Raw genomic sequence first — 27,390 nt, 5'->3', positions numbered from 1 at the left:
AGAGTCGAAAGAAGCCACAAGTATGACCCAATGATTCATTCAGGATCTCTGACTGACATCGGACTCAGGCAACTCGCTCGCATTTTGAGAGCTTTGCCAGGTGGGCTACTCCCAAACTTATGAGCGTTTAGTTATCAATACTCTAATATCTCTCTACCTAATAGACATGAGTTCTCTAGAAACTTGGCTATCGATAAGCGCGACTTTGCCGCCATTGAATTCCTCTTACGGAAAGGACGACGCCAACTTGAGGTCTACGGCTCACCTGGCATCAAAGACATAAAATAGGCGGCATCCGGCGGCTCCTGCCTCTCACTCCAACGTTCAGTTCAGTTGGATGTATTCTACTGAAACAATGTGGCAAGAGATGTAAAATTATCACCTTGTATAGTACCTTCCAATCCTTGGCCGAGCAGGTTCTCGGAATCCTCACAAATCCAACATTACCTCGGCCAGAATTCTCTCATCCATCATCAGCACAATCTCATTGTATTATCACTCTACCATACCGACATATCCAAGCCCTTCTTTCTCTCATACAATCAGCTCTTTTAAAACCTTATAACTCGTGTATTGCAGAATGGTCATGTCAGAATCTAACCCCGGCTCTCGCAACTCAACCTTGCCCATCACACGGAAGCCTCATTCTGTCAGCGACAGCTCAAGAGCTCGTGGGCGTACCATTTTTAGACCACGGAGATCTGTACGTGTAAGATATCAGAGCACAAACCAGCAACATCATGGCCATCGATCGAGTTCATCACCACCCGATGCAACTTCATATATAACAAGCCCAATGAAACAGTCTAGTCACGTTCAAGGAGCGAACGATAACGCCGTGGAAACGAACTACAATGGTGAAGCAGACTGGATGGATGATTTTGAGCCTGGTTCCGCCGCCTCTGGACCAGGAAAACAACACAAGGATTTCCCTACTCGTGACAGACGGCCAAGACGTTATATATCTTCGGGACCCGAATATCTCTCCAAAGACTACTCGTTGTCTTCAAAGGATACTCGTAGAGATGTCAGTCCCTTGCAAATATCCGAGGTCGGTATCCCAGCAACCCCGAGAAAAGTGTCTTATTCGACTCTCAAAGGCCAGTTGTCCGAGATGGAGGCAGACGCATGTCCTTCGCCGCTGCACAGACATGCTGCAGATGTCTTCAGCAATAACTCTGTCGTCCAAGGTCACCAGAATGTTAACGACGAACTTGTGGAGGCCATTTCGAGAAATATAGCCCAACAACTACAAATGCTATCTATCAAGAACACAACCGTTCGTGGACGAAGTGACACTCAACAGCCACCTTCCCGGGCCTCGGGTGGTCTCGAAAACGAGTCGAGAACCCCAAGTCAGAGGGAAGCTCTGAATAAATTCACTCAAGAGCTGCAGAGATATGCTGAGCAGTCAGGTGCAAAAGGGAAGCTGCCGATACCTACTCCGACCCCACCGCGTTCTAGTACAAGCCTTCATACGATAGCAGCTCTTTTGCCCTTTCGTTCTGAATTTAAAGCTGCCGGTCTTGCGATTACTTCAAAAGATCAGAAGAAACGTTCCTCTCACTGGTCTCATGTTGGTAAACATAGAGCGATGATGAACCAAGCGCCCCCGCCTCATATCGAACAACGGCATATCCTCCAAATGGATGGCAATACAGGCTGCCCTAGTTCAAGTACAGAGATCCCATTCCCGGTCGCAAAAGACATGGACGAGTTCAGATATGCAATGGTGGACCAGCCAAAGCCCCATAAGCATCGAAGAAAGAAGGTAAAAGCTGAGCAGAAAGTGCCACAGACTTGCTGCACTTCTTGTCAACTGGGAGATATGTGTCAATGTAGTAGTGATTAGAATTGTCTGCAGCTTACACAGAAACCAAAACCTTTATATTCGGAATCCCTCAACGAGAAGGCTTTAACAGGACCTACGGCCAAGCTTCCCAGACCACGAATGCATACATATCCCGAATGGCCCACTGTCACATCTTTGGAGAGAAGGTCTAACCAGCGGAAGAACCTCGACAAACGGAAGACGAAATCGAGTTTCCCAGCTGTACGAAGCACCCAAGTGGCGAGGCAATCAAATCTGGCCTTTTTCACTGGGCGAGGGACACCTATGATTTGCTCAAGTGTGTCCTTGGAATCGGCAGTCCAGGATAATGCTGGCCCATCCTCAAATAAACACCACCCTCGTGCAAAGAACGACGGTTATGCAGACAGAAATTGTAGCCAAGGAAACGAAGAGGAGAGCCCATGCGCCAGACCAGTGCAGACCTCGAGAGATATCAAGCAATCCACATTGGTGCAACCTCACCCCAGAAGCGGCCATAGCTTAAGTGCTGATATTGTTGTCCCACAGCAGTTACGTGCCACAAAAAAGTCCAGTAAACCTTTGCCAGAACTCCCTCACCCAGATTCATCATCAACAGCTACAGAACAAAGCTGCAGATTGTCTGTTGAAGATATCTCACCATCTACACCGAAGAAGAACTTACTTGATAAAGATAAAGCAAAGGTATCATCTGACAGGAGACACAACTATGGAAGCCATTCCATATCACCAAATCATGTTACTGTCTGTTCACGAGGCTTTTCTGGTCGAAAGATTGGACGACCAAACGTACCAAAGCGAACATCATCCATTCGAAGTCTTCGAGCACCCGATCAAGATTATGACCAAGATGGAGTCCTAGATCGCGATGTGCTAAGGGGTCTCCATATTGCGTCTTCGGCAGCTTGCAACGAGCAGATTGATTCATTCATCCACGAGAAGACTGGTCTACACATTCGACAATTTCTGGCTGATCTCATGCCGCTTAAGAGTCTGGGCAATGAACCAGCGCGGGAATCCAAGGAAGAAAGGTCGAGGAGAAGGCGGGCAGACATCAGGGAGGTGAAGCGACGAGTGAGGAAATCTCGACAGATGAGAGAACGCGCCATGGTCTAATGCTTGGTGAATGAGGCGTAGCAATTCATTCTTCCGGCTTCAGCCATTCCTGTGTCTTTGAATGCAACGAATACATTGTTACACTTAGCTTAGATAAGACGGCAAACCCTCACCAAGGTTTGTATGATTGCGATGTTCTCGTTCAGTCATGTGTTAAGCAATACCGAGTTGTGCTATGAGTAGGTAGATAGTCCTAAGGCATCGATTTCAAACATGGTGTGTGTTTGAGTGGCTACAGGGGTTGACGTATGATGCTTCCCCGCTCAACCTCAAACCCTTGGCCTCTTTTGAGTTTATTATAAGCACATCAACTCAAGTTGGTGTCGCCATTATAGTCAATCTGATACATCATTAGAACCTCACCTTTACTTAGAGACTATGGATTTTTTGCAATTGGATCGATCTGACTTTCAGGCTGCGCGAGCCAACTTCACCTTGCATGGGAACCATGATGACGAACACTTCCTAAGATGTTGGAAGCATCAAACATGCAAAGGTTGTCTTGCAGCTTCACAGTGTGGCTGGTGTCCTTTTGTACGCTTTCATTTACAAACCATATCACTTCAAGTTGTACATACTTATCGAACTCACAGACATGGTCATGTGTGCCAAATACTAGCAACATCCCACTGCTCGCACCAGCTTACAACGAGAATGTCTGTCCACACTGGGCCGAACGTTGGGAGTTACGGACAAGGCCGCTCGGGTGCCAGGTTTCGTCAATCACGAGCCTCACCGCCATTGTCACCATTATATCGACACTGGTCTTTGTTTTACTCACGATCAGTCTTGTGATTGCTATCCGATGGTTCTGGCAGTACCACAAGAAGCATCCTGGTTGGTGGCGGCTACGGAATCAACACTGGGCAAGGATGTGGTTACGAGCTGGAGAACTTGAGCCCCTGCTACCAGGAAGCTGGCCGGATAATGGAGGTCCCTAGGATAAGATCTCGTGGGTGCACCCACGACTAAGGTTTAGAAGAATCACGGAACAGACACCGAGCGATTGTTGCAACTGACACTCGATATCCTTCAACCGGAGCTGACGGGAGGGATAATAGCCACTTCGTCTGCTTCCTGTATCACTGTGTCTGAAGCACCCTCCTCACTAGGCGAGTCTACATAATCGAGGTTGACAGTGACTAGGCAGGAATTGAGGATCTTGGCCTTCATGCCAGGATACTTGGACTCGAGCTCGGCGAAGAGCTTGTTAAGGGGCATCGTGGCCGGCAAAGTTTCATAGTCCTTACCAGTGAACGAGCTAGCACTGGCAAAGTAAAGAACGTTGAAATGCCCGGTTGGAGGTTTGGGGACCGAAGACATTGTGGAAGCGAGGTGCCTATAAAATTCTTTTTTGAATGTTAGCCAGTGGCCAGAAACAGAGTGCAGAAACCAGTGGTGGATAAGGGTTTGGATCAGAGATCTTGGTGATAAAAAGGTACATCAATGTATGTTTCAGGTAATACATGCTAAAAACATCATTCCAAATAGAATTGCATAAGAATAAATGCGTTGACTTACCAAGGAAGTTGGGAGAGCCTTGAGTTGTGGAAAGAAAATTGTTGGAGATGAAAGGAGGAAACTTTGAAGATTTCCTCTGGCCGCCCCGCCTAATTTGAGGTCAGAGAAGCTGCACGTGACTAGAATTCACGATGTGAAGCGAGGTTAGTTATGGAGACAGACGCAGAATGTCAAAGAGAAAAATTAAGTATAATATCTTCAGTTGCCAGGTCAACGCTGAAGTTTCGAGGTCGTTGGGATCGCATCATAGCACGTGTTGACTGGAGAACTCCCGGTAGGATCTTTTCTTGCCTGCACTGAGCTGAGCTGGGCTTCGAAAGGATCGGAGCTGCAGAGGGAGGATACCACGGAGAAGACAAGAAATGAATTTCACTTTTCTTCGGATTCCAATATTGCAGAAGAACAACTGTTCTGGAATTTTTTCGTTATGCCAGACCAGATCCGTCCGTGTGACTCCTCTAACAAATGAAACTGGAGTGTCATGTGCAGCTCCAGGTCAATGTCCCAGTCCCAATACAAGGCGCGCACGCCATAGCATCAGCATGCATAGACCATCCGTCGTTGACCGTCTTTCGAGAACCCCATGCTCCCCCAGAATGCACATTTATCGTAGTCGTCGGGCCTCACGCTCGGACTCGAGAAGGCAGAGGATGTCGTCCTCACGGACTGTAGTGGTTGTGTGTTAGCATTTGTAACCCTGTATTCCTACTCTGAACCCTCGTTTGTGCGTTGAGAGGGCTTCGAGAATCAAATCGTACCTGGGCCCTTGACGTTTCGGATGATCGATCGGGTCTGGTCGTCCATGAACTCGACGCGGACCTGGGTGACACCACCACGAGAACCTATCCATCTAGTCAGAGAATCCCTTCTTCATTCCTTCGTTTCGATCCTTCTGATATCTTGCTTCATTGATATCAAATTTCGGGGAGAGACGCACCGGTTCGGCCGAGAACTCGGGTGACCTTGACGAGCTTGACGGGCTGCTTGGAGGCGTCCATTGTTGCAACCTGAAGAACTTGTGAGCTGGATGAGAATGGAAAGCGCGATGGGTCGAGGAGAAGCCGTACTGTTGGGAATTTGGGTGGATTGGGCGGTGGTCGCGAACGTGAGCTGGAGGAAGATAGAACTTTTTTTCGTTTAGCAAATCAATTAATTTGGTGTGTCAAACTGCAAAGCAAGAAGCCCTTAACCCCACGAGCGGATTAATAGCTGAGCCGATTATGTTCAGCCACGTGGCGCAGCTTGGGGCGCCACTACCGAGATGGCCACCACCTACTCTGTACAGAGCACATATATCTATCTGATGGATTAAAGACATAAATGATGAAATTGATTGGAAGTAAAAAAGATTGTATTTATTGGTTATTTGGATATCAACAGCTGGTTGACTCATTTCCTCAATTACTTGGCTAACTTTCTGGGGTATCAGATCAACGCATCGTTATTCATAAATCTTCCATCCTCTCCTCTAGATCCTTGACCCATTCCTCCATAACTTGCTTATTCTTCTCAATAGACATACTGCCGTCCTTTACAGCCGCCTCAATCTTCACAAGACCTTCATTCCACTGCTTCAGTTCCGTGGCCATCTCTGCTTGCTGTTTCTCAATGCGGGCCAATGTCTCACTCGCAGTGGCAGCATCCGAATGAATTGCTCTCAGCGAACGAAGCCGGTCCAGTAGAGGTGGCAGGATAGGGGTCAAGTTTTCAATCGTAGGGAGGATGCCATACAAGGCATTGATCTTGGCCTCCTGCTCAGTCTCTTCATTCTGAGCCGAGGACCCATTTCGGCCAAGCTCTTCTCTCAATGATCTGGCCTTCTCCCGAGAGCCATTCAGCTTGTCCTGCTCTTGGGCCAGTGTTCGTACACGCCGACTGATTGCATCCAAGTTGGCTGTCGAAGCTTCGGCGAGCGTAGAAATCTGCTTGTTCATAGAGTCCAAAGTAGGCAGAATTGCACGAGGAAGACCATTAGCATCAGACTCTGGCATCAATGAAGCATTGATTCCGAGTCCCCGCTCCAGCATCAATAACCGACGGTCGAAATCAGTTGCCTTGGCTAACGCATGACTTTGCTCATACGTCGGTTCGTACATTAAAGTATAAGTTGCATCCTCTGCTGAAGGTGCGTCGGTCTTCTCTTCAGAATTTGAGGTTGCATTGGTCCCTGGAATCCGAATCGAAGTTGGCCGACCGGTGGGTTGCGATATCTCGTCCAAGACTTGGCTGAGAGAAGTCAATCTGTCATCACCGGCGGTGGCGTCAATGTTTTCATTTGTCTGTGATTCTGCTTTTCGCTTTGCATATTCGTTCTTTGCTTCTTCCACTTCGCGCTTCAGGCGGGCAATTCGGCGTTCTAGACTCTCATCGTCGTCGTCGTCAGAGAGATCGCCAAGCTCCTGAGTACCGTCCTGCAGTATTCTTTGTCTTCGGCTGGACACTTTGTACGCCTTGCGCTTTCCGTCGACTCGGTCCGAGAAGTCGACTCCGTTCGCGTCAACATTGGTGGGAAGAAAGCGAGAACGCGCTTCATCTATTCGCAGCCGGGATCGAGATATACCAGGCGTCTCATCCTCGATATCGTAGAACTCGTCGTCCGAATGGGTTCGAGCAGTGGTTGTCTAGGGATACGTTAATGACTGTCAACCGACCGTATATGTAACGCGAAGAAGCTTACAGGGACTGTGGAGTTATCATCTGTGAGCTCCGGGGTCTCGTAGATGTCTGGAGCAGAATCCTAGGCAAGGTCGTTAGCATCTTTGACATCTCTTTGTGCTAGAGGTAACAACTCACCAGATCTGGAAGAGCGGCGTACTTCCGGTTAAGAGCCATTTCCACTACTAAAGGAGATTTGAGTAGGAGCCAACTGATACGTCAACCGAGGCCTCGGGTTACAGAGCTTTATTCTGACATAAACTTGTTGTGATATTGTAAGGTGAAGGTGTATCACTTTGTACTTGCTTCGCTTCTGACAACAATGGAAATGGCTGTGAAACCAAGCACTGTCCAGTTAGATCCCTTTTTGGCTCCCGAAGTGACTGAAGCACTGACCATTAGCGTAACAATAGCGCTAATGCTTCACTGTTTACCTTACCTATCCCCTGACGGCGTTAGACCCTGCCTGTTACTGGGGATTCAGAGGTGGGCTAGTGGGCTGCAGGGCGCAGGCGCGTTTAATCAGACACGCGCTGACTCGCCGAGGGCGGGTGGGGAATTCCAGCAACATCTCAGTGAAACTTACCTGGCCAGTGGAGGAAGGAACAAACACCGGTGATAAGTTTGTCGTTTCAAGGAGGAAGCTGCCATATCAAATCTTTACTCATACACTCACATTCTTTTGATTCCTTTCTTTCTTTGCTTTGAAACGTCTCATAGCGATGCTCTAGTTTTTGAGGTTCTTTCTTCTCAGAAGCGTCTAAACCTCAAATCTCTCACCACACATAACGTTCGTTTCAAAAACCCTTACATTCCCATCTCGGCTTCTCAAAGAGAGAATTGATCTGCAATGGCTGGCAGAGTGACTGGGTTAAGCAGACACCAAAGGCCACCGCCGCTGCTTTCCCAGATTCGTGGCTGTGAAAAGCGAAAGCTTGAACAGCAACCTGACGATGTCAACGCTCTACCCATGTCTTCCGAAGATGAGGCTGAAGACGATATACCCTCACCCGCAGACTTAAGGCTGAGACCAAATGGCTCCCAGGCCCAGGCGCCAATCGAACAGTCTGATGATTCCGAACCAGAAACTTCAGCTCGTGGAGATATCAAGCGCACAGCCTTCCGCAACCCGAGTAGCAGTAAAAGTCGTAGGAATGCCACTCGAAAGGTGAACCACAAGGAGGAAAAGACATCGAAAGCGGAAAGCCATGCAGAAACATCTTCCTCGAGCGTGAAACGAAGGAAACTTGACGACAAATCCGGGAATGGCTCAGCGAGTCATCTCAGTGACTCTTGGGGATTTACCATTCCAGGTAGCAGCAAAGCAAAATATGGGAGCTCCCAGCCTCGAGGGTCGCAAGCTTCTCGTGGCTCGCGAAGTTCTCAAGTAAAGAAAGGTTCGTCAAACTGGCAACCGTGTCACTTTCTTATTAATCCGTATGTAGGGAAGGCAAAAGTGACAAAGGGCGAGCTTATACATGAGAAGACCGAAGAAGACGACTTCTTGCATAGCTCCCAGACGGAAGAAAAGCCGGCCTTCAAACCTGTTTCACAAGAATCTTTCAGTAGTCCCACAAAGTCGGGGATTTCTTTAAGACCTGCACCTCAGGATGACTTGGGGACCCCCAAAAAGAAAGGGAACATAGAAACGAAACCCACAAGCCGCGGTCTATCTAATACTCCAACAAAATGCCAAGTAGCTCACACCACCACCACCAAACTTTCGCAAGACGGCCCGAGCAGGTCGCGCTCGTCGTCTCAAAATCGAATGGGTGTCTGGAAACCGGTGCTAGTTCCAAAGAAACCAGGGGGTCGACCTAAGACGCCCGAGTACAAACCACCCACATTCGTTGCGCCAGGCGAGATTGATGGTATGCAGACCAGCAATAGCGATATAGGTAGCATATCATCGCCAGTCTTATCGGATCTAGATGAGCTCAGCGACACAGAAACGATCAATGAGGAGCCCCTCGCAGACAGAAACAGCTTGGAAGATAGAATGACGAAATGCCCGTGGTGCGGAGACCTCGTGTCGGAACAGACCCTCAAGGATTATTCCAAGGGGAAGAGACTGAACGTGCAGATGCAAACAAGGTTCTGTGCTAAACACAAGAAAGAAACTGCCATGGACACATGGCGTGAAAGAGGCTATCCTCATGTTGACTGGAGCCGTCTTGAAGGCCGACTGGATGACCATCGAGCATACTTGACCAAGATCGTCAATGGTAAACAGTCGTTTTTCCGTGATATTCTGGCAGAGAAAATCGAAACAGGCCAGGCCAGGTCACTCAAGAAGGAGGGTAACCTCAACCCAGGTTACTATGGCCCAAGAGGCTGCAAGCTCATGTGCGATTACCTCGTGGAGGAGTTTGGTGAATCGTTGAAGGAGAATGCTACAAAAGATCGTGTCATCGCCGGTCGTGGTTCTGCAGCCTTCATCCAGTCGGTGTTGGTAGCTGAACTTGCTGTACAATTGATCATGGAGGATATGGATGTATCTGCCTCGGAGGCCAGAGAGATTATGGAGGAGAGCAAAGCTCTTGGTGAGCTGATCCACGAAGAAACATGACATCTGAATTTGAAAATCCAGCCGGCAAAATAAATATTTATATACATATGTAATACGTCAAGAATGAAAAATGCTCATGCCCGTTGTCCGATGTTCGCTTACTTCTGGACTTTTTTTTTTATTGGTATGCTGAATGGCATGAAAACAGAAATTTGGATTTCGTTATATCGGAGGCCAATGTGGCCGTCTAGGTCTAATCGCAGCTCTCTGAACTGGTCAGAATATGATACATGTAGATTCTAGTCAATGCTGACATTTCGCTAGGTCTTCATCGCCGATCCTTCTATCCACACCGTTCTATTGTTCCTTCTTTGTCTTGAGGGAAATATCAGTTGTTGTCTGCATAAAGAACTGTCGCTCAATAGCCTTGAGTATCTCGTCGAGAAGTCTGTATCAAGTTAGTTGGCCGGAAGCAAATAGCAGCACGTTGAACTTACACGACAGGGGCACTAATGGCAACAACTGCCTTCCATTCCAGAGCGTTTAGGGGCACGATGGAGAACAGCCCTTGAAGGAAGGGAATATAGACAAGGGCAAAATGCAAAGCCATGGACAGAGCGATGGCATAAACGAGCATCATGTTCTTCCAAAGGGGCAGAGTGAGGAGAGACTCGCTAGATGACAGCGCGTTGATGGCGTTAAACATCTCAATCACAACCAGGATAGACAAGGAGACCGTTGAAGCTGCCTTGGCCATGTCGTTGGAGAACATGGAGCAGCCAATTTCGGGGAAGTCAGCTGAGCAGTGGTGGAAGCGAGTGAGTTGGCGGAAAGTGATCTGGGGACCGTCCGGGTTATACATGAACCACCAGGCATAGCCAGCAACCGTAGCGAGACCAACATAGGTACCAATGACCAGATACCGGAAGAAGAGCCATCCACCAATCAGAGCTTCATCTCTCTTGCGAGGCCGGCGCTTCATGATGTCGTGGTCGGGGGGGTTGAAAGACAGAGCGGTGGCAGGCAGACCATCGGTGACGAGGTTGACCCAAAGAAGTTGAACTGGAACGAGAGCCTCGGGCATACCAAGAGCAGCCGTCAGGAAAATCGAGACGACCTCACCAATGTTGGACGAGATCAGATACCGGATGAATTGCTGAGTGTTGTTGTAAATGGAACGACCCTCCTCGATGGCTACCTCAATAGTGGCAAAGTTGCTGTCAGCAAGAACCATGTCGGCAGCCAACTTAGAGACATCAGTTCCTGAACCCATCGCAACACCGATATCGGCCTTCTTCAAAGCAGGGGCATCGTTGACACCATCACCAGTCATAGCAACAACCTCGCCAAGAGATTGAAGTAGATCGACCAGTCGAGATTTGTGGCTCGGTTCAACGCGGGAGAACAGAGAGGCACGCTTGGCTGCTTCAAGTTGCTCGCTAGGGGACAACTGGTCAAACTCGCGGCCGGTGTAGCTCTTTCCAGTCAGATCCTCATGCTGACCAAAAACGCCAATCTGGCGGCAAATGCTTTCAGCGGTGTTACGGTTGTCTCCAGTGATGACGATGACACGAATACCAGCATCCTTGCACTTCTGTACAGCGCCGGGAACCTCCTCTCTGGGAGGATCAAGCATGCAGACGAGGCCGAGGAAAGTCATGTTCTGTTCAAGCTGAGCATATTGTTCGGTAGAAGAAGCAGTGTGCAGAAGAGGGTTCTCGGCCACCTTGTCGATGCTGGCGAGAGCAATGACTCGAAGGCCGTTGTTGGCATATCGTACAATCTCGCTCATGAGGCGGTCCGCAATCTTCTTGGTGAGCGCAACCTTCTTGCCGTTGGAGCCAACGAGAGTTTGCGTGCAACGATCGATAACGGATTCGGGAGCGCCCTTGACCAAGAGTTTCTTATCATTACCCTTACCAACCAAGACAGACATGCTCTTGCGATCGCGGGAGAACTCGTACGTAGCCAGACGAGGTAGTTCCTTCTGGTAGGCTGCGCTGGCATAATGAACACAATCTTCAGGGCGGGTATCGGTAGGAGCACAAGGTCCAATCTTCTCAACCAAGACTCGAAGAGCACCCTCAGTTGGTTCACCAATGCTGGAGAAAGTGGCAGATCGAGAATCATAGGCAAGCTGGGCGTCATTGCAAATGGCAGCTACCTGTGTCATTTGGCGGATAGTAGCAGAAGAGTTGGGGAGGTCCTGAACGACAACACCGTTTGACTTGATGGCTCCGCGGGGTGCGAAGGTGGTGCCTTCAACATCGAGTTCGTCTAGACCACTGCCGTCTTCGTTGAGATGCAAAACCTTGCTAACGCTCATCTGGTTGGTGGTCAGAGTACCGGTCTTGTCAGAGCAGATGACGCTGCAGCTGCCAAGGGTCTCAACAGAAGGGAGGCTTCGGACGACAGCGTTCTTAGCAGCCATCTTTCTCGTTCCAAGAGCCAAGCAGGTAGTGATAACAACGGCCAGACCCTCAGGAATCGCTGCAACACCAAGGGAGACGGCAATCTTGAGGTAGTAAATAGCGCCCTTGGTCCAGTTGCCGTGGCTAGGATCATTGAAGTTGGGAATGTTGATGAGCCAAACCAGGATGCAAATGACAGTGATAACCTTGGCTAGACTGTCGCCGAAGTCGTTGAGCTTCTGCTTCAGGGGCGTGGGTTCCGAGATCTGGGCAGTAATGCTTTCGTGGATATCTCCGATAGCGGTGTTAGGGCCCGTGAGAACAACAATTGCTCGAGCGCGACCAGTTACAACAGTTGTTCCAGAGAACAACATGTTGGTCTGGTCCTGTAGAACGGCTTTGTCGTCTTCGATGACGGTAGAGGCGCGTTTGCCGACGCTCTCGCTCTCTCCAGTGAGAACTGCCTGGTCGACAGAGAAACTGTTGCTTTCGATAGAGACAACTCGACAATCGGCAGGAATGCGATCACCAATGGAGACTGTGACGATGTCGCCAGGGACTAGCTCTTCGGCCTTGACTCGTGAAACATGACCACCATTTCGCACCACATTTGCTTCGTTTGCTGAGTATTCCTGTAAAGCGGCGATGGCCTTCTCGGCGCTGCTTTCCTGGGAGACTCCGACGACACCGTTGAGAAGCAGAATGGTGAGAATCTATGGGAGACATGTCAATGGTTTGCTCAGCAAGAAACAGACAGTATTGAAGAGCGAATTTGTACTTACAACAACTGGGTCGACGAAAGCACTCCAGCCTTCTTCGTCGTCGAAAAGTGCCAGAACGAATGAGACAGCGGCGGAGCCAAGAAGGATAAGAACTAGCTGGTCCTTGAATTGCTCTAGGATAAGCTCCCACAGAGGAGTAGGAGGCTCCTCAGGAATAGCTACCAAAAGTTAGACAGTTCAAGAACGTAGTGGGGTTACGGCGAGTATCTGACGTACAGTTGCGCCCATGTTTGTTGCGTAGCTCGGTGACCTGGGAGTCACTCAAGCCTGTAGCCTCGTTGACGTTGAAGTTGGCGAGGACATCGCCAACTGGTTTCGCGAACGCGCTCTCCATGGTGAAGGCGATGCGCAACGCGAGCGCTCGGAACGAAGCTGAGTCAAGTTTGTATACCGAGAAGTTGACAGCGAGACGATTTGCGAAAGAGGGAAAGGGTCTCGTTAACCTTGAGGCAAGGAATAGAGGGTAATGCAGACGTCAAAAAGAAAATGACAACCCGTGTACTAGAACCTGGAAGAAAAAGAAAGTGTAGGAGAGAAAGATAAAAGACACGGAGGCAATAAACTATAGTAATCGCCGGTTTCCAATCCTGTCATGGAACAGTTTACAGTAAGGTAGATTTGTCAAGACTAGAGAGGCAAGGCGATGAAAGGGCCCACGCACGTGGCAACCTCCAACCTTGTAGTATAGATTTTATTCTGACTAATGGTGGAGTCTGCTGTGAAACCTGCTTCATCGGACTAAGAGATAACTACTAAAACTAGACAGAATCTGAGTCGCGAGACTGTCAACTTTTCCGCTTCCGTCTTGCGTTGGAAATTCTCAAGTCAAGGCGCTTCTCTGTGCTCAAAAAGCTCAACGTGTTCGTTTCCGTCTCGGGCAGTCGGCATGTCTCTCCTGTCTTCTAGCGTGACAGTAGCGCAACCCCACAATCTGGGAGGACCACTGTAAAACCTCCTGAAAACCAGGCACCAGTCCCCTGAAAACCGATTCAAGACTGTTCTTCCGCCGAGAAACCCCAACCTTAGTTGGGTCTAGCTCTCCGAGCACCGCCACGATGCCGAGCCAGTTAGCTTACACCTTGCATCACGACAAGATACCAGTTGAGTCTTTACTTGCCGAGCATATATGCCAAGTTGTCGATTGCCGAATAAGCCGCTCTCACCAATTGAAGTTGAAGGTGGTTATGGGTAAGTCAGAGGGTCGGTGGAGACTGACTACATATCTATCCACGAAGATATGCGATACTCGTAAGCTTCTCAGGCCAAAGCCATTCCATCCCAGCCCAGTATCGCCGACTGACTCGGGATGGGGCTTGGCTGAGAAAAGTTGGTGGTCATGAAAGCCTCTACTATACTATACGTGGGGGAACAAGACATCATGCTCGAGTCTGCAAAGTAAGGTAGACAACTTCTGTCAAGCGTGATACTCTCAGGATACTTTCTTTTCACATAAAACATACATAAGGATTGCTTAGATAGGTACCTAAACCCTATGTAACAGCATTTATGCCGTGACCAGTTTATTCTCCAGATATACGGAGTAGATGTCTGATATAGAATACCATTGTCATCTAATATGCTTGTTCTTGCATATTACATGTTATTTCCGCCCAAGTATCGGCCCCTCGGGAAGCAAGAAAACGTTAGACCTTGATATACCTTAGATACCTAAGTAGGTAGGGTCTTAAATAAACTCAGCAAAAGATAGGTATCCTGCCTACGTCTCGTCGCCTAAGCTTTTTGTCATTTAGGATTAGGTCCCGAATTTTCTTTCCTCTCCTTGCTGCCTCAATCATGATGTCAGACACGGTGCATTATGGCACGCTTCTCCACCTCAGACTATCAGGCTCATTAGAATACATTGAAAGGAAATCATTCACTTCGGCTGTTACGTGGATACCGCAATACGTTATTGGGTTATGATCCATGTCACGAACAACTCGAATTCATAAATCATAAACACAATACAACACACATCATCTGCTGTTTAGGAACATCAATAAAAAATTGCAAGTAATCCCAAGACTACCACATATCTTATACTGACCTTGTGGTAAGAAATTAAGCTCTTCAAACTTCACAATACTATCATGCACTGTCCATCAAGCCACGAACAAGATGATCACACAGCTCAGATTCGTTCAGCCTCCCCAACCTCTTATATATGAACAAGCCGCTGATCTCTGAGACTCTCGCCGCCACATCAAAAGAACCATGAGATTCTAAGACTGCTGCCTCGGCCTTGACCGTCAATATTGCGAGTTTGCAGCCAGCCTACAACTCAAGATATCTCGTGGCCGCAAGTAACGAGGTTGGCTTGAAACAACGTGGGAACCTTTTGGCCTATCATTTAGTCAAAACATATTCTGATCTTGAGGCTTGTGTCGCTTGACCTTTTGGTCTCGCTGCATCACAACTCCTGGACTTGGGCATCAATATTCCCGTCTTCGGTGCTTCCAGCTTCGCCCTGCACCAATGCCCATGCAGACGCCTCTTTGTGTCACCACTTCTCAGCCGTGATACTCTGGCTCATTGTCACCGGCTGTACGATTCCACAGCCTAGGATCATGGGTGTTGAATCTCAGTCGAGCCAAGGTGGCCAGACAAGACTGCCTGACTGGCTGGGTAGGATCTTCTTTTTCTCTGTTCGGACGCAATTCTCGGTGAATTCTACCTGCAGGATTGCTCATCACTATTGCATGACTTCTTCTAATACGCCATCCAGGAAGGAATGTCCCGAGATTCTGTATCTCTCGGTCCGCACCTTCCTGCCTGTGCCTTGGATAGTAAGGTAGGTACTAAGTAAGTAATATAAGGTAGGTCTACCTGATACCGAGGTAAAGTAAGTTAAGGTAGGCACGCCCATAGATTGTGACCTCCTGCAAGTTTCCCAGCCTTTCCCTCTGTGAGTTCTGGTGCCGTGAACTCCAGTTTGATGTTTGGTCTATCCCTTTCATGACATCTTTCTCATCATTCATCATCACAGCCATGTTTGGACAGCACGTCTGAAGCCGCTTTTTTGGTGTAGTTGGGCTTTCTTGGAACCAGCACTTTGTTAATTTCTTGGACTTTACCTCGTCGCTCTCTTTTCATCATGGCTCTCGTGAACCCTTCAGCCTTGCCCGATGTTTCTCGTAGCATCCCTAGTTCAAGGCATTTCGGTTGGACAGCCGGCTTTCCGTATATATCACGATTTGATTCTCACGACAGCCTCCGCAGATTATATGACATTCATTTGCCATCGAGATTGGATGAACTTGGCCTTGACGATATCAATACAACCTTGAATTGCACCACCCAGCAAGCGAGTTCTGAAAGAGCAACTACCACACGCGCGAGACCTTCTTGTCCGCAGATACAAGTCGAAACTATTCAAGAGGTCCCATGTAACGAATATTGCCGTGAGAATGTCAAGCTTCGGAGGCCCTTCTCTAGGTGGATGAAATCATTGCATCGCCGAGTGAGTCAAAGAGACCACGGAAATGTTTGGTCCCCAGATACTGGGTGGGAAAATATCGAGTGCAGTGGAACTTATCAGCGATCAATTCGCCGCAGACTCAGTCGCCGGCTCTCGTCTTCTGGATCTTCGCTGGGTTTCATCGAAGCAGTCCAAAGTGCTAGTATCAGCATTGCTAGTGCCAGTGCCATCTCGCGCTCGCACCGGCATCATCGCCTTTCACATTGCCGGTCGCGGACTGAGCGAAGCAGTCGAGCTTCTCTGTCTGCCCCAAGGTTTTCCGAGGACAGTATTCCATTCGAAAAGGTCAGCATTGATGTTGCTGCCGTCCAGCGTTCTCTTCGGCGCCGGCAGATCATCGAGGAGCTCATCAATACGGAGGAGAGTTATATCGGTGACATTCGTTTCCTTATTCATGTGAGCTCAGCCCAGCACTACTCTTAGGCCAACTGACAGCAAATAGACCTACATCAACCTGCTCGCTGCTCTCCCAACTTTACCTGAGCGGCTACGCTCGTCCATCAACCATAATCTCGATCAAATCCTTCAGCTCCATGAAGAAATACTCGGCGAACTACATAGGGTAGTTCCGGATTCTGAGTACAGCCAAGCTGATCATCTTATCGTATCCTCCTCGAAATCAAATAACCCCAAAACTGGACATCGCCGATGGTCAAGTTTAGATATGGTCTCAGGAGAACAAGGCAGCCTCCAGTTGCTAGAAAAGGAGCCTGGCGTGTTGTCTGAGCCTCAAGTAGCAGCAGATGCGGCTAAGATTTTCAGTAAGAGGGTGAGTTACCGTCTTGCAGTTCAATCCCTGAGACTTGCTGACATGTTACATCCAGATGCATCGGTTCTTCATGTATCAAGAATATGGTGCGAAGTATGAGATGATGATCAAAGACGCCACTTCAGCTCTAGAAAATCTCCCCGAATGGGAGTTACATCAGAAAGGGCTTGAGGCTTTCGCGTTCACCATGGAGCCATCACCATCGTCCGATAGCAGAAAGGCTCTAACCATAGGTGATCTTCTTGTTAAGGTATACTCCTCTATTCATATCTACTTCACTGTCTGACATTTCCGCGTCAGCCTATTCAAAGAATTTGCAAATACCCCCTTTTGTTTGCAGAGCTCTTAAGGTGCACCCCAGTCATCGACTGTCCAAACTCTCACATGGAAGTTGAAACTACACTAATGAGGCTCCGGGAGGCCACAGCCGAGATCAACCGCTCAACTGAGGATATTCTGATGAAAGGCATCCTTGAAAAGACCTGGCTATTACAGGATCGTATCGTGTTTCCAAACAGGGTATTCTTCACGTGTATTCCCTTATTGAATCTTTGCTAACTATGTACGAGAGACTCGATGCGCATTCGAAAAATCAGGTTCGTTCGTTTGGCCACATTCAGTTGTGTGGAGTCTTGCATGTATGCTGGCAGTCGCCGGCGGGCGTTGACGGTCAATATATGATCTGCTTGCTCTACAAAGATGTCCTCTGTCTGGCATCTGGGGGAAAGTTTGATCCTATCTACACGATTCTGGCCTGTATCGATGTTCATTGTTCAGCTGTTGAAGATGCTGACAATGGGCGCGGTAAGGCATGTCATATATAACCGAGACTTGAACTAACATATCTTGTAGGCTTGCAATGCCACCTAGCTCCCTTCTCTTGGAAGCTTGTTTTCGAGAGCGATCATCAGCTTTACGAGGTGGTAATGACGGCTTGTACGTCGAGGGAGGAGAACGTATGGCGAACCCGATTACAGCAACCACTGTGTCTAGAGCCAGTTAGTAGATCTCCTGGTCTTCAAATATTTCTCTCCCTTGACATTGAAAGTCTGGGCACTGTGTTTGGACGACCTGGTATGCTTACACTTCCCAAATGATGAAAAGGCTAGATCATACTGAACATCAGTAGGAAGTATCGCGAGGAGTCTGTCGACGCACCAGGCATCTGTGGGAGTCTACGAGTCGTCCCTGTGCCATGTCATTCTCAAGAATACAAGTACCATGAAATCTAGTAGTGGTATCAACTCTGGATCCGGCCTCCATCGTTCACAGTCTTTGTTGTCAACAAAAGTTAGAACGCCAGTTCTGGTACCATCTCGAAGTGAAAGAGCGCGGCTGGAGGTACTTCTCTCAGACGTCTGGAGCCAAGATGTTCTTCCCCTTCCTAGCATGACGAACATTGCGCGGAATGAGCAGATGATCAGGCGGTCAGCATCAACCGTGATGAGAAAGTTGAGTGTATCCAGCATGACGAAGAGGTCAGGAAGCTTGTCACGCAGAATGATCGAGGACCCATCGAGTGAAGACCAGACCCGTCAGGCGAGTTTTTCAAGCGATAGTGGCTTTGACATCTTTGACAAGGCTGGTCGTGAGGAGAGCTCACACTCCTATACAAGTAAAGGGTCAGCGCTCCCAGAGACTCGAGAGCTAAGTGAGGAGGATGATCATGTATCGGACATGTCTCCGAGGCTGGAGCTCACTCAGATATCTGAACTCGAACCTCTCAATTTGATTGAGATTATTTCAGACAAGCAGCTGCAAAGTGAGGCAGAAAATACATCAGCTCTACAAGACTGTATGACAAACAGACTCCAAAACAATTCCCCACAAAATGATTCCAGAATCGCAACGCACTCTGTTGCGAAGGAGACCCTGTCTCGCTTGGCCGGTGCTACCGCCGTGAGCACAGATATTCCATGGGTGAAGGAGAAAGGCTCGAAAAACGAAAAGAAGTGCACAGGCATTCGCAGATTCTTTCGATAAGAAACTGTTATGAGGGCACTAGCTGGCTATAACGCTTTATACATCTCTAGTAGAGCTGTGCTATATCATCAGTTCAAAGATGATGGGAAACTACATACTAGATAGGTAGGCATTGGGTTTTATTATTAGCATCACTAAGGTCCTTGATATGGTAGTCTCAGGTGCCGATGTCCTACTAGTCGATCGTTACGTTACTTTGAAAAGCTTAGTTATGTAGTCTAACTCGGTGGTTTCTGAATAGCGCTTTAAGGCCAGGGATTCTGGCCTAACATTAATTGTTTGATTTCAGCCCATCAGTTTCCTCGAGTTTGATGGGATGTCACCATCATGGACAATACACATATCATGAAGTTGCATCCTCGGCATCATGCACCAAGCAAATGCCCCCCTAAGGAGAAACAGGCCAAGGCATCATTCACAGGATAAAAAGCATTATGGTTTGCCAAGACAATGAGAAAGTAGATGATTCGATATTGATGTGGAAGACGGGAGAACAGCATGGCATCCGCTGCAGCTTGACCAATCCCTTACAAAGAAATCATTGCAGACTGGCGTGAGGAGCACGCGACCGATTAACATGCCAGCCCATAAGGTAGCTAGGGTAGGTACTATTTAGGGTACTAATATTTTGCTTCCTCGTGCTCAAAATACGGTGACGTACGCGGTGGATTCGAGCATGCAGGAACGTGTAGTTACAGGAGGTAGAAGCATGGAAGACGAGCAACTTCAAGCCTGGCAAGCAAACGGAGATCTGCTGCTTCATTGGCTGCGTTGATGCTCATGGCAAGCTATAGTGGGGCCTGATCCGCCTGAGAGCCTTGAGAGCCCCGCGATGCAGTACGTACCAAACCCACTTGCCCCCCTTGGGAGAGCATACCTAGCTATGACGTATGACGTAGGGAGCTTCCAGCCAACAAGCTAGGCACATTCGTCACTGCTCCTCACAATGAGCTTCCTTTTAAGCCTCTGGATGCACCACTCTTCCTCGTCTCCTTTTCTTTTCTTCTCCTCATCTTCATCTCCATCCTTCGATCAACAGTCACCAACAATTCCACCCAGCGACTTCCCAATAATCGTTTGACGACTCTTCATCACCAATACAACCACTACCACTTCCCTTACTCAATACACAATCACAATGGCTCGCGGCGAGACTCAGCAGACTAAGGTCCACTACAAGGGCAGCGACGACTTCATCATCTTCATTGATGATGTTGAGACGTACCAGAAGTGGAAGAGCGACAAGAGCATTCCTCTTGCTCACTTCATTTCTTCCTTCAAGATCTTCCTGACACACAAGTAAGTCAAGCCACCCCCGCTTTGTCTCTCCTCACTTCCCTTCAATCTCGTGGTTGGCATGGAAATGGAAGCCCTGCGTCATATATTCTACGATGTATAGTCTGTTCAGCGTTGGCCGCCCCGATATCTGGCATTTGACCATGGCTTCAGCCTCCCTCTGCCAAGCATTGCCAAATCAGTTCCCAATTCCATGACACACGCTAACGTTGTAACAGCCAAGGAGTTCAGGGAAGTCTCGATGCCGCTTCAAAGGCCGCTCTTGAGAACGAGTTTGGTACCTCTGTCGACGATGATGTCATCAAGCAGATCCTTGAGAAGGGCGAAACTCAGAACGTAGAGGTAAGGTCCTTTCTTGTAAAATAGTCCTCCCTAGTCGCGTGACTAACATCGCCGTACAGTTTCCCGAGCGTCAAGGTCCCAAGAACGACAGCAAGGGCGCTATGATCTCCCACTAGAGGAGACAACTTTCTACACGATGTACCAGACAGCAGGCGTTTCGGGGTCCGCCATATTTTTGGGCATGCAATTGCTAGGAAAGGGCATATGTTGCAGTGAGCGGTACTATCGGTGCGCAACTGAGACTCATCTGAAATGGTTGATGAAGTTGTCACCGGGCAGTTAGTTGGCCTGAGCCACGATCATGCTGTCAGCTGATTGAATCAACTAACGTCGATGCTCTGAGAGATGGGCATTTTATGATAGTGCTTCATGAAAAACAACCAGCCTTGGGAATTGCAATGCATTCATTTCGCGATCTAATCGACACACAAATTGCTTATGACATTGAAATGTCGACTTGTGTAGCGCTTTGTGATATTAAGAAAACAGCTGAGATGATTAGTCGCACTCTTTACTTCAATGACTACTCGCTGGGTCATAAAACTCCTGAAATTGATAGGTCTAAAGATCTAAGTTATATCACATTCATATAAAGTCTCTTTACCATGTCGGATAAAGGTCATAAGCTTTCTTGCCTTTCCTTAACTACGTTGATGCGTGGATAGGTAGTCAGGTCTGTTTAGTAATATCACTAACCATTAAGTTGGCTGCCCTACTGATCACCAAATAAAACCATTCCAATAGCTGCGATTTAGAACATATCAGGCTTTCTTGTCATGTCACATTTCCACAACTTGCTTCAAAGTTAACGGACCTCCGTTTGGTTCTCGCCGGTACTGATACAGCAATGAAAATATTACCTTTCTATTCATTCGTTCTATAATCTTGGATCATATTCCATGTGTTGTGGCTTTCACATGTGGACCCAAGGGATATGTAGCGGAGATATGATCCAAAAGAACGCTATTAAACAATGAGTGTTTCGAAGTATCAGCCAATACCACCGCTTGGCAAAATCCACAAACAGATCCGGTTTCGACATGTTTAGAGGGCCCTTAGTTGTTTCTACTATGTTTTGAATCACCAAGCTGGCTTGCGCTTCCGGCTTGGCTCAATACACTTGTATATAGGTATCCAAGCAAGCAACAACAGAAACATACATGGAACATTTGAAGACATTTTGGTAGTATTAGATCTATATTTCGGGTGCTTTAGCTCCAGGGACTGTGGCAGGCTCTCACCGGGAGTCCTCAGGCCCGTAAAGGCTGCACAACCAGACCAGTTCCTTGTCTCCTGATTGCAAGACGTTCCTCTGGAAACGGCCGTAAACAGTACAACCCTTTCCAATGGTGTCCTCGTCTACCAAAATCTCCATGCTGATCATGCAAATAGAAAATTCAATTGTAAACGCAAACGCAAAGCTAGAAGTGAAATCTGCTTGGTGCAGGATGAGTCGTACACAGGCAGTACTGATGGTTTGATGGTCGTATATCATGAAAAAATTGCCAAACGCCGCAAAGGGGTATATGTGTAACAGTATCTCTTTGTAAAATTCGAGGTTTAGAGATGGCGTTCAATTAAGAAGTCATGCTATAACCCGTTCTGTATTTTGTAGTATTATACATCCATCATGGCAAGCTGCGACTATGCACGCGTAACGCCGCCGCTGCGCCCACGATTAGGAAGAGTCCAGGGTTTTGCGCAGATCATCTAGAAATTCAGTGTTAGTCACAGGTAGATTTCTCAAAGGCTTGTAGTTGCCACTAACCTCGCCTTCGCTATAACCCCAGAAGTAGACGACCATGCCGATGATGTAGTAGATAGCGGCGTTTGTGCCTTGATAGATAAGAGCAGCACTGAGTGCCGTGAGAGGAAGGATGGCAAGTCGGAATTCTAGCGAGCGGTGGAGAGCTGAGCCGGCGACGAAGTTGAGGGGCCACTCGAGAGCCAGCATGGCAATCCCCAAGAGTAAGTTTATTATCTGTAAAGCCGGCACGGGTCTTACTGCACCATCTAGGGTGCGCGTAAGGAAGTCCCAGAAGATCTTGGGCCAAAAGAAGCACTCTATGGCAGCCACAATCTGATCTGTAAGAGGGTGTAAGTAAAGAAACGATGGGTTCGAGCCGTGTTCAACTTACAAGCTGCGGCGCTCAAGATGATGAGACGGGCCCAATGATTCTTGATGAGTTTTCCCATGATGAAAGGATGTTGATTGTCAAGCCCAGATTAAGTTGCCCCGTTAATTGCTTCCAGAAACGCTTCTTTTTCCTTGCGGATAATAACCAGTCTCGTTTTCCCTCGTTGAACTTGTCGTCTAATCGTATAGTACCCAAAACACTGCTGCCAATAGTCCTTTTTTCGGTGTGATATTACAGACCGGCCAGCGGCGTAGTATAAAAGAGCGGACGAGAAGAAAGAAACGAAAGTATTAAAACGAACAGTAACTCTGTCGGGCCAGCAGACAGAAAGAAGCGAATGGTGAGAGAAGAACAACAACAAGCGGGCGAGTGGCGGATGATATCAAGGAAGAGATGAGACCCTTGAAGAATAAGCCAATTCGTTAAGGTCGTCGATCCCGACGGTTGAGGCTGAGCCGAGAGCGAGGTGGATAAGGATAGAGCGGATGCTCGAGGTTTGAGACGTTGGCGTCAGGCGAACGGTTCAAGGACGATTATGAAGCCGATGATGTCGCGGAAGTTGGTTGGCAGATCCACGCACTCGACTGTACTGTCTATAATCGTGGCAAGCACACGCGCGACATTGTATAGAATTGTCGGTATGGTTATCTTTGGGAGAGACGGTGGCGGTATTGTAAGGCTGATTCTGTCTCATCCAAGAGCGGCTTCTTCCTTTCCCGAAGTTATTGTAGTCGCAAGATTGTATGACCAGTCGAGATGATACTCAGGAGTCTTCTGAGACGTTACAAGAGACACAGATTTCAAGACGGACCGGGGATTGGGGGGGGACTCGGGGAGGCTGCAAGTTGCAGTGGAGGGCAGCCTGAGACTTTTAAGAAAAGGCCAAGAAAAGAACCACGACAGGCAAAATGCGCCTCTTTCTTGGTATGAAAGTCTAGGCCAATGCAATGCATTCATGTACAAATCAACCAGGGTCTACATGGACCGTCGGGCCACGAGCCACGCCATTTCTCGGGGCCATCTTTCCCTTTCACGTATTCGCCTCACGATATACTGTAGAAGCGCTTGGGTGACTTGACTCTGAAGACCAGCGGCGGTGCGATGGAAAGTGGAAAGGCGGGGAGAAGAGAGCTAGGGTGTGAAAGTTATGCGATGCAGCGGCTCGTCACACAGACCGGCGTCCATCATCTTGGAGCTAAAGCGGGTGCAAGCAGCTCTGAGATGCCATGATTGGCCGTTACCACGCCTGGTGTGGTCAACATCGATAAACTCATATGTCGCAGTGGTGTGAAGGCTGGTAATTGGTGATGACCTCGGCGGTTAGATGCAGAGCACAAGCCAATGAACGTGCTTAGCGGCCATGGGGGAGAGGAAGGGAAGCGGGTAGAACAGAGATGTGACAGGGATTCAGTGATGTCGCATGAAGCTAAAAGGAAGCCCTGGGCGGCCAGTTAAACAACTCAACTTTGAGAAGAGCCAAGGGAATACGATTACTTCGTCGTTCCCTTAGATGAGCTTCATCTCAACGAGAGACTCTCCCGCCAAGCCCTCGGTCGCCAGCCATCAGTAGCCAATTTCTTGTTTTCACTCGAGTCTTTCTCTCTTGAGACATAGGAGGATACCACATGAGGCAGATGCTGGGACAGCCGACGTTGCGGTGTTTTGACTTGCTGTCGGACCCCTGACCCCTGGGCCCTCTCCCGGCCACCACTTCCCTTTAATCCCTGTTCACTTAAACGCTGTGTGTGGTGTTCTTTTTTTATACCACGATGCTCTGTGCCACTCGTCACGCTCATTGTGGCAACTTGCCCTGTCGAGCAGTTGTTGGGTGAAGAGGATCTGGGGAAGATCTGGTGTTGGTTATCGTCAAAAGCATGTTGGTTGTCATTAAACAACTGATGAGACATTGCGCCCCCATATTAAAGCGCTTCTCGAAACACGATTGCTTCAACTGTTCAGAGAGATCCCGAATCTTTGGATCAAGCGGTTGCGATCCGCTTCCTTAACCTATCCCTCGGGACCGATCAGAGTGCGTCCAACAGCTCTTGCTACCATCCATCATCTGATGTGGATAGTACCACTTTTGCTCTTGTTTTCACTTTTCTTGACCATCATCTTGAGCTAGTGCCGGTTATCACTCTCCTCATACCACCTCACAGAGCTACGACTTGGTCATCTTCCCCTCACCGTATCGACCAAGACCACAAGCTGTGACTTGCCCCCAAACATGCAAGCAAAGGTATCGGCTCGTCCGATAGTGCGTGATAACCGAGCCTGAGGCCTACCATGAGCATACCTTAGTGAGTCCGATTCGTATGTATTGTCGTCGACCTAGCTCGGCGGTTGCAGCATCGCTCTAATTGGTTCAGCTTCCACCACCAAGGTCAGCCGCATCTGCATCACTCGGTTGCCCAGTGGATACTTGCTCTATCACCCACATTACCTAGTAGACTACCCTGTCTCAACAACGGTGAACAAGTCCAGCGACGTAGACATAGAGAACTCGTCTAGCCCGTACATAGCTTATTTTCGCTATAACAACTCCTTTCGAAATAATTGTGAGCGATCGAATATGCACTACATTAAACTTGCATGTGTCATCCCTCATCCCTGTACCTTTACCCATGTGCCTATCATGAAATCAGCGACACCGCCCTGCACTATAGGCTGTGAAACTAGAATACTGGGCGGATGATCGATCTAAACGACGTTCTTTGTAAGATCTTCTTCTGTCCTGAACCATTGTCATGCCATTATACATAACGCACTCTAAGTGTCCAGTAAGCAGACTCGTCGTTGCCGCCCAGTATCTCGGAAACGGGACCAACTATCTGGCGTATCACACCTCGTGTGCCTCTGTTAGTCCTGGCTGCTCGCGGACGTGTGACGGGCCATTAGAGAGAAACGAGACGACCCGTTCACCATCGCTGCCTCCAAGGTACTCGCTGATTGTAGCTCGGCCGCCTGGGCTGGAGTAGAGGTCTGCGAAGCCCCTGAACCCGGAGGTGATTCCGGTCAGAACGTTGACCTGGTCTCTTGAAAGAGGTTTGCCTTCGACGCACCAGCATACTAAGTTCTCATGAGTTGCCTGCTGCTCAGTATTGATAGTGGGTTTCTTCCTAATGCAATCCCGCCTGAGCGATTCAAGGCAGTCGGCAAAATGTTGAGTCGTAGAAATGGGGATCATAGGGATGGGACAACCCGAGCACAACATCCTATAGAGTAAGTCAACGGGGTAATAGGCAAGCCAGTGGTGTGAATTCGTACTCAATTTGCAGCCGAGAAAAGGACTCCATCAGCTTGTGACCATCCAAAAGCAATATCACAGCGATATGCTCTCCCCCGTTCATAAGCGACAGTCTTGTCACTCGCGCCTTCTCCTCAGAAGATTGCAGCTTAGACAACGACGAGACAATTGCTCTGAAGGTAGCCGGTGGGCTGTTGGGAATGGGAACCGGAAATGTGATATCACAAGCCTCCAGGTTACTTTCTAGGGACGCTAGTGTGAGTGTGTGCGTGATGATATCTTGTAGCAAACAGGTCACATCGATAACCAACCTTTCCATGATGACGAGCTTGTTGTTAGCGAATGAACCGCACGAGCCCATTCTCTTCGCTTCCGTAAGGATGAACAGAACATGATCTGTCAAGTTTGAGATGAAAGCCCCAAAGAGTAATGCTTGTTCGGAAGAACGCGCGGGGGCCAGGATGGTTTATCAAGGAAGGACGTGGATGCATTGAGCCGTGATGCCAGTGAATGAAGTCTGGTGGGGATCTCCCAATTCATTATTTTGTGATATAGGAGACATGTTTTATGGTAGGAAAGCGACAGCTGAGTAGTACCTACTGGGTGATTACGGTCTACACACCTGTCTAAGATACCTAGTACCTAAGGTAAGGTAGGCACAATGGACAGCCCGATAATAGGTTGAGCTGGCAAAAATCTCGGCGTTCAAGGCAGGTAACTAACTATCGTATTCAATACCTACCTAAGGTACTTAGGTACAGCAGCCGGCATCTTTCATGTCAAGGCTCCCTTCTTCAAGAGTGAGCTTTATATCACCAATTGATGACACGGAGGCTGTCAATACCTCTGACTTCGCACTGAGAAGCCGAGGTATGGAGAGGCACCTTTTTCTTGTAATTCACAAAGGAAAAGAGGATTTCTCTATCTATGTGCTCGCAAGAAGGAAATCCTGTTGTTAGTGAGCGTCAAGTCTATCAACGCAGTAGTTTCTCTCTGTGTAAATGAAGGAATGAGTTAAGTAACCAATCAGAGCTTACAAGCCTCTCACCCCTGGTCTATCTACTGCCTACCTTACTAAGTACTTACCTAGGTAAGCTTCTTGTATGTCAGCACGGAACATCACGGCTCCGGAAGAGACGGCATCGACTCTCCTCGAAATATCCAATTACCTAGAATGACGTACTTTCTTTTCATATCATCGGTGAGTCTTTGAATCAGATTTGCCCTTGCGCTTCCAAACGAGTCGGTCTCTTCTGTATTGTGCGCTTTATTGACGTGTTATCGGCATTTGAGCTTCAATTGACTCTCCGCC

At 48.3% G+C, this 27,390-nt stretch overlaps 10 protein-coding genes across 10 annotated transcripts; 4 read left to right on the top strand and 6 right to left on the bottom strand.

Annotated features, from left to right (window-relative positions):
- Positions 1 to 796: 796 nt before the first annotated feature.
- FSUBG_7796 (uncharacterized protein) lies at positions 797 to 2,947 on the top strand (the record flags this gene model as incomplete). The annotated part of the gene is made up of 2 exons (XM_036686136.1): positions 797 to 1,771; positions 1,865 to 2,947. The coding sequence occupies 2 exons, from the start codon at positions 797 to 799 to the stop codon at positions 2,945 to 2,947; spliced, it is 2,058 nt and encodes a 685-aa protein (XP_036536718.1).
- Positions 2,948 to 3,979: 1,032 nt separating this feature from the next.
- Positions 3,980 to 4,270, bottom strand: FSUBG_7795 (ribosomal S28B; the record flags this gene model as incomplete). The annotated part of the gene is made up of 1 exon (XM_036686135.1): positions 3,980 to 4,270. The coding sequence occupies one exon, from the start codon at positions 4,268 to 4,270 to the stop codon at positions 3,980 to 3,982; it is 291 nt and encodes a 96-aa protein (XP_036536717.1).
- Positions 4,271 to 5,072: 802 nt separating this feature from the next.
- Positions 5,073 to 5,466, bottom strand: FSUBG_7794 (40s ribosomal s28; the record flags this gene model as incomplete). The annotated part of the gene is made up of 3 exons (XM_036686134.1): positions 5,073 to 5,134; positions 5,227 to 5,310; positions 5,406 to 5,466. 3 exons carry the CDS (start codon positions 5,464 to 5,466, stop codon positions 5,073 to 5,075), a joined length of 207 nt encoding a protein of 68 aa, XP_036536716.1.
- A 447-nt stretch (positions 5,467 to 5,913) lies between these two features.
- Positions 5,914 to 7,300, bottom strand: FSUBG_7793 (dynactin subunit 2; the record flags this gene model as incomplete). Its single annotated transcript, XM_036686133.1, has 3 exons — positions 5,914 to 7,089; positions 7,146 to 7,205; positions 7,262 to 7,300. The coding sequence occupies 3 exons, from the start codon at positions 7,298 to 7,300 to the stop codon at positions 5,914 to 5,916; spliced, it is 1,275 nt and encodes a 424-aa protein (XP_036536715.1).
- Positions 7,301 to 7,973: 673 nt separating this feature from the next.
- Positions 7,974 to 9,692, top strand: FSUBG_7792 (uncharacterized protein; the record flags this gene model as incomplete). The annotated part of the gene is made up of 2 exons (XM_036686132.1): positions 7,974 to 8,520; positions 8,569 to 9,692. The coding sequence occupies 2 exons, from the start codon at positions 7,974 to 7,976 to the stop codon at positions 9,690 to 9,692; spliced, it is 1,671 nt and encodes a 556-aa protein (XP_036536714.1).
- Positions 9,693 to 9,989: 297 nt separating this feature from the next.
- Positions 9,990 to 13,159, bottom strand: FSUBG_7791 (Ca2+ transporting ATPase sarcoplasmic endoplasmic reticulum; the record flags this gene model as incomplete). The annotated part of the gene is made up of 4 exons (XM_036686131.1): positions 9,990 to 10,080; positions 10,130 to 12,756; positions 12,826 to 12,983; positions 13,042 to 13,159. 4 exons carry the CDS (start codon positions 13,157 to 13,159, stop codon positions 9,990 to 9,992), a joined length of 2,994 nt encoding a protein of 997 aa, XP_036536713.1.
- A 3,073-nt stretch (positions 13,160 to 16,232) lies between these two features.
- On the top strand, positions 16,233 to 19,055 carry FSUBG_7790 (uncharacterized protein; the record flags this gene model as incomplete). Its single annotated transcript, XM_036686130.1, has 8 exons — positions 16,233 to 16,260; positions 16,323 to 16,699; positions 16,746 to 17,072; positions 17,128 to 17,305; positions 17,772 to 17,876; positions 17,925 to 17,995; positions 18,050 to 18,146; positions 18,202 to 19,055. The coding sequence occupies 8 exons, from the start codon at positions 16,233 to 16,235 to the stop codon at positions 19,053 to 19,055; spliced, it is 2,037 nt and encodes a 678-aa protein (XP_036536712.1).
- Positions 19,056 to 20,193: 1,138 nt separating this feature from the next.
- Positions 20,194 to 20,809, top strand: FSUBG_7789 (shwachman-bodian-diamond syndrome; the record flags this gene model as incomplete). Its single annotated transcript, XM_036686128.1, has 3 exons — positions 20,194 to 20,354; positions 20,570 to 20,693; positions 20,753 to 20,809. 3 exons carry the CDS (start codon positions 20,194 to 20,196, stop codon positions 20,807 to 20,809), a joined length of 342 nt encoding a protein of 113 aa, XP_036536711.1.
- Positions 20,810 to 22,337: 1,528 nt separating this feature from the next.
- Positions 22,338 to 22,889, bottom strand: FSUBG_7788 (PRO41; the record flags this gene model as incomplete). Its single annotated transcript, XM_036686127.1, has 3 exons — positions 22,338 to 22,403; positions 22,462 to 22,778; positions 22,832 to 22,889. The coding sequence occupies 3 exons, from the start codon at positions 22,887 to 22,889 to the stop codon at positions 22,338 to 22,340; spliced, it is 441 nt and encodes a 146-aa protein (XP_036536710.1).
- A 2,781-nt stretch (positions 22,890 to 25,670) lies between these two features.
- On the bottom strand, positions 25,671 to 26,018 carry FSUBG_7787 (uncharacterized protein; the record flags this gene model as incomplete). The annotated part of the gene is made up of 1 exon (XM_036686126.1): positions 25,671 to 26,018. One exon carries the CDS (start codon positions 26,016 to 26,018, stop codon positions 25,671 to 25,673), a length of 348 nt encoding a protein of 115 aa, XP_036536709.1.
- Positions 26,019 to 27,390: the final 1,372 nt, after the last annotated feature.

This window comes from Fusarium subglutinans (genome assembly GCF_013396075.1).
Source record: "Fusarium subglutinans strain NRRL 66333 chromosome Unknown NRRL66333_c0000101, whole genome shotgun sequence".
In the NCBI taxonomy this organism is placed as follows: Eukaryota; Fungi; Ascomycota; class Sordariomycetes; order Hypocreales; family Nectriaceae; genus Fusarium; species Fusarium subglutinans.
The sequence above is the reverse complement of the archived record's forward strand: the minus strand, read 5'-3'. Positions and strand labels throughout refer to the sequence as shown.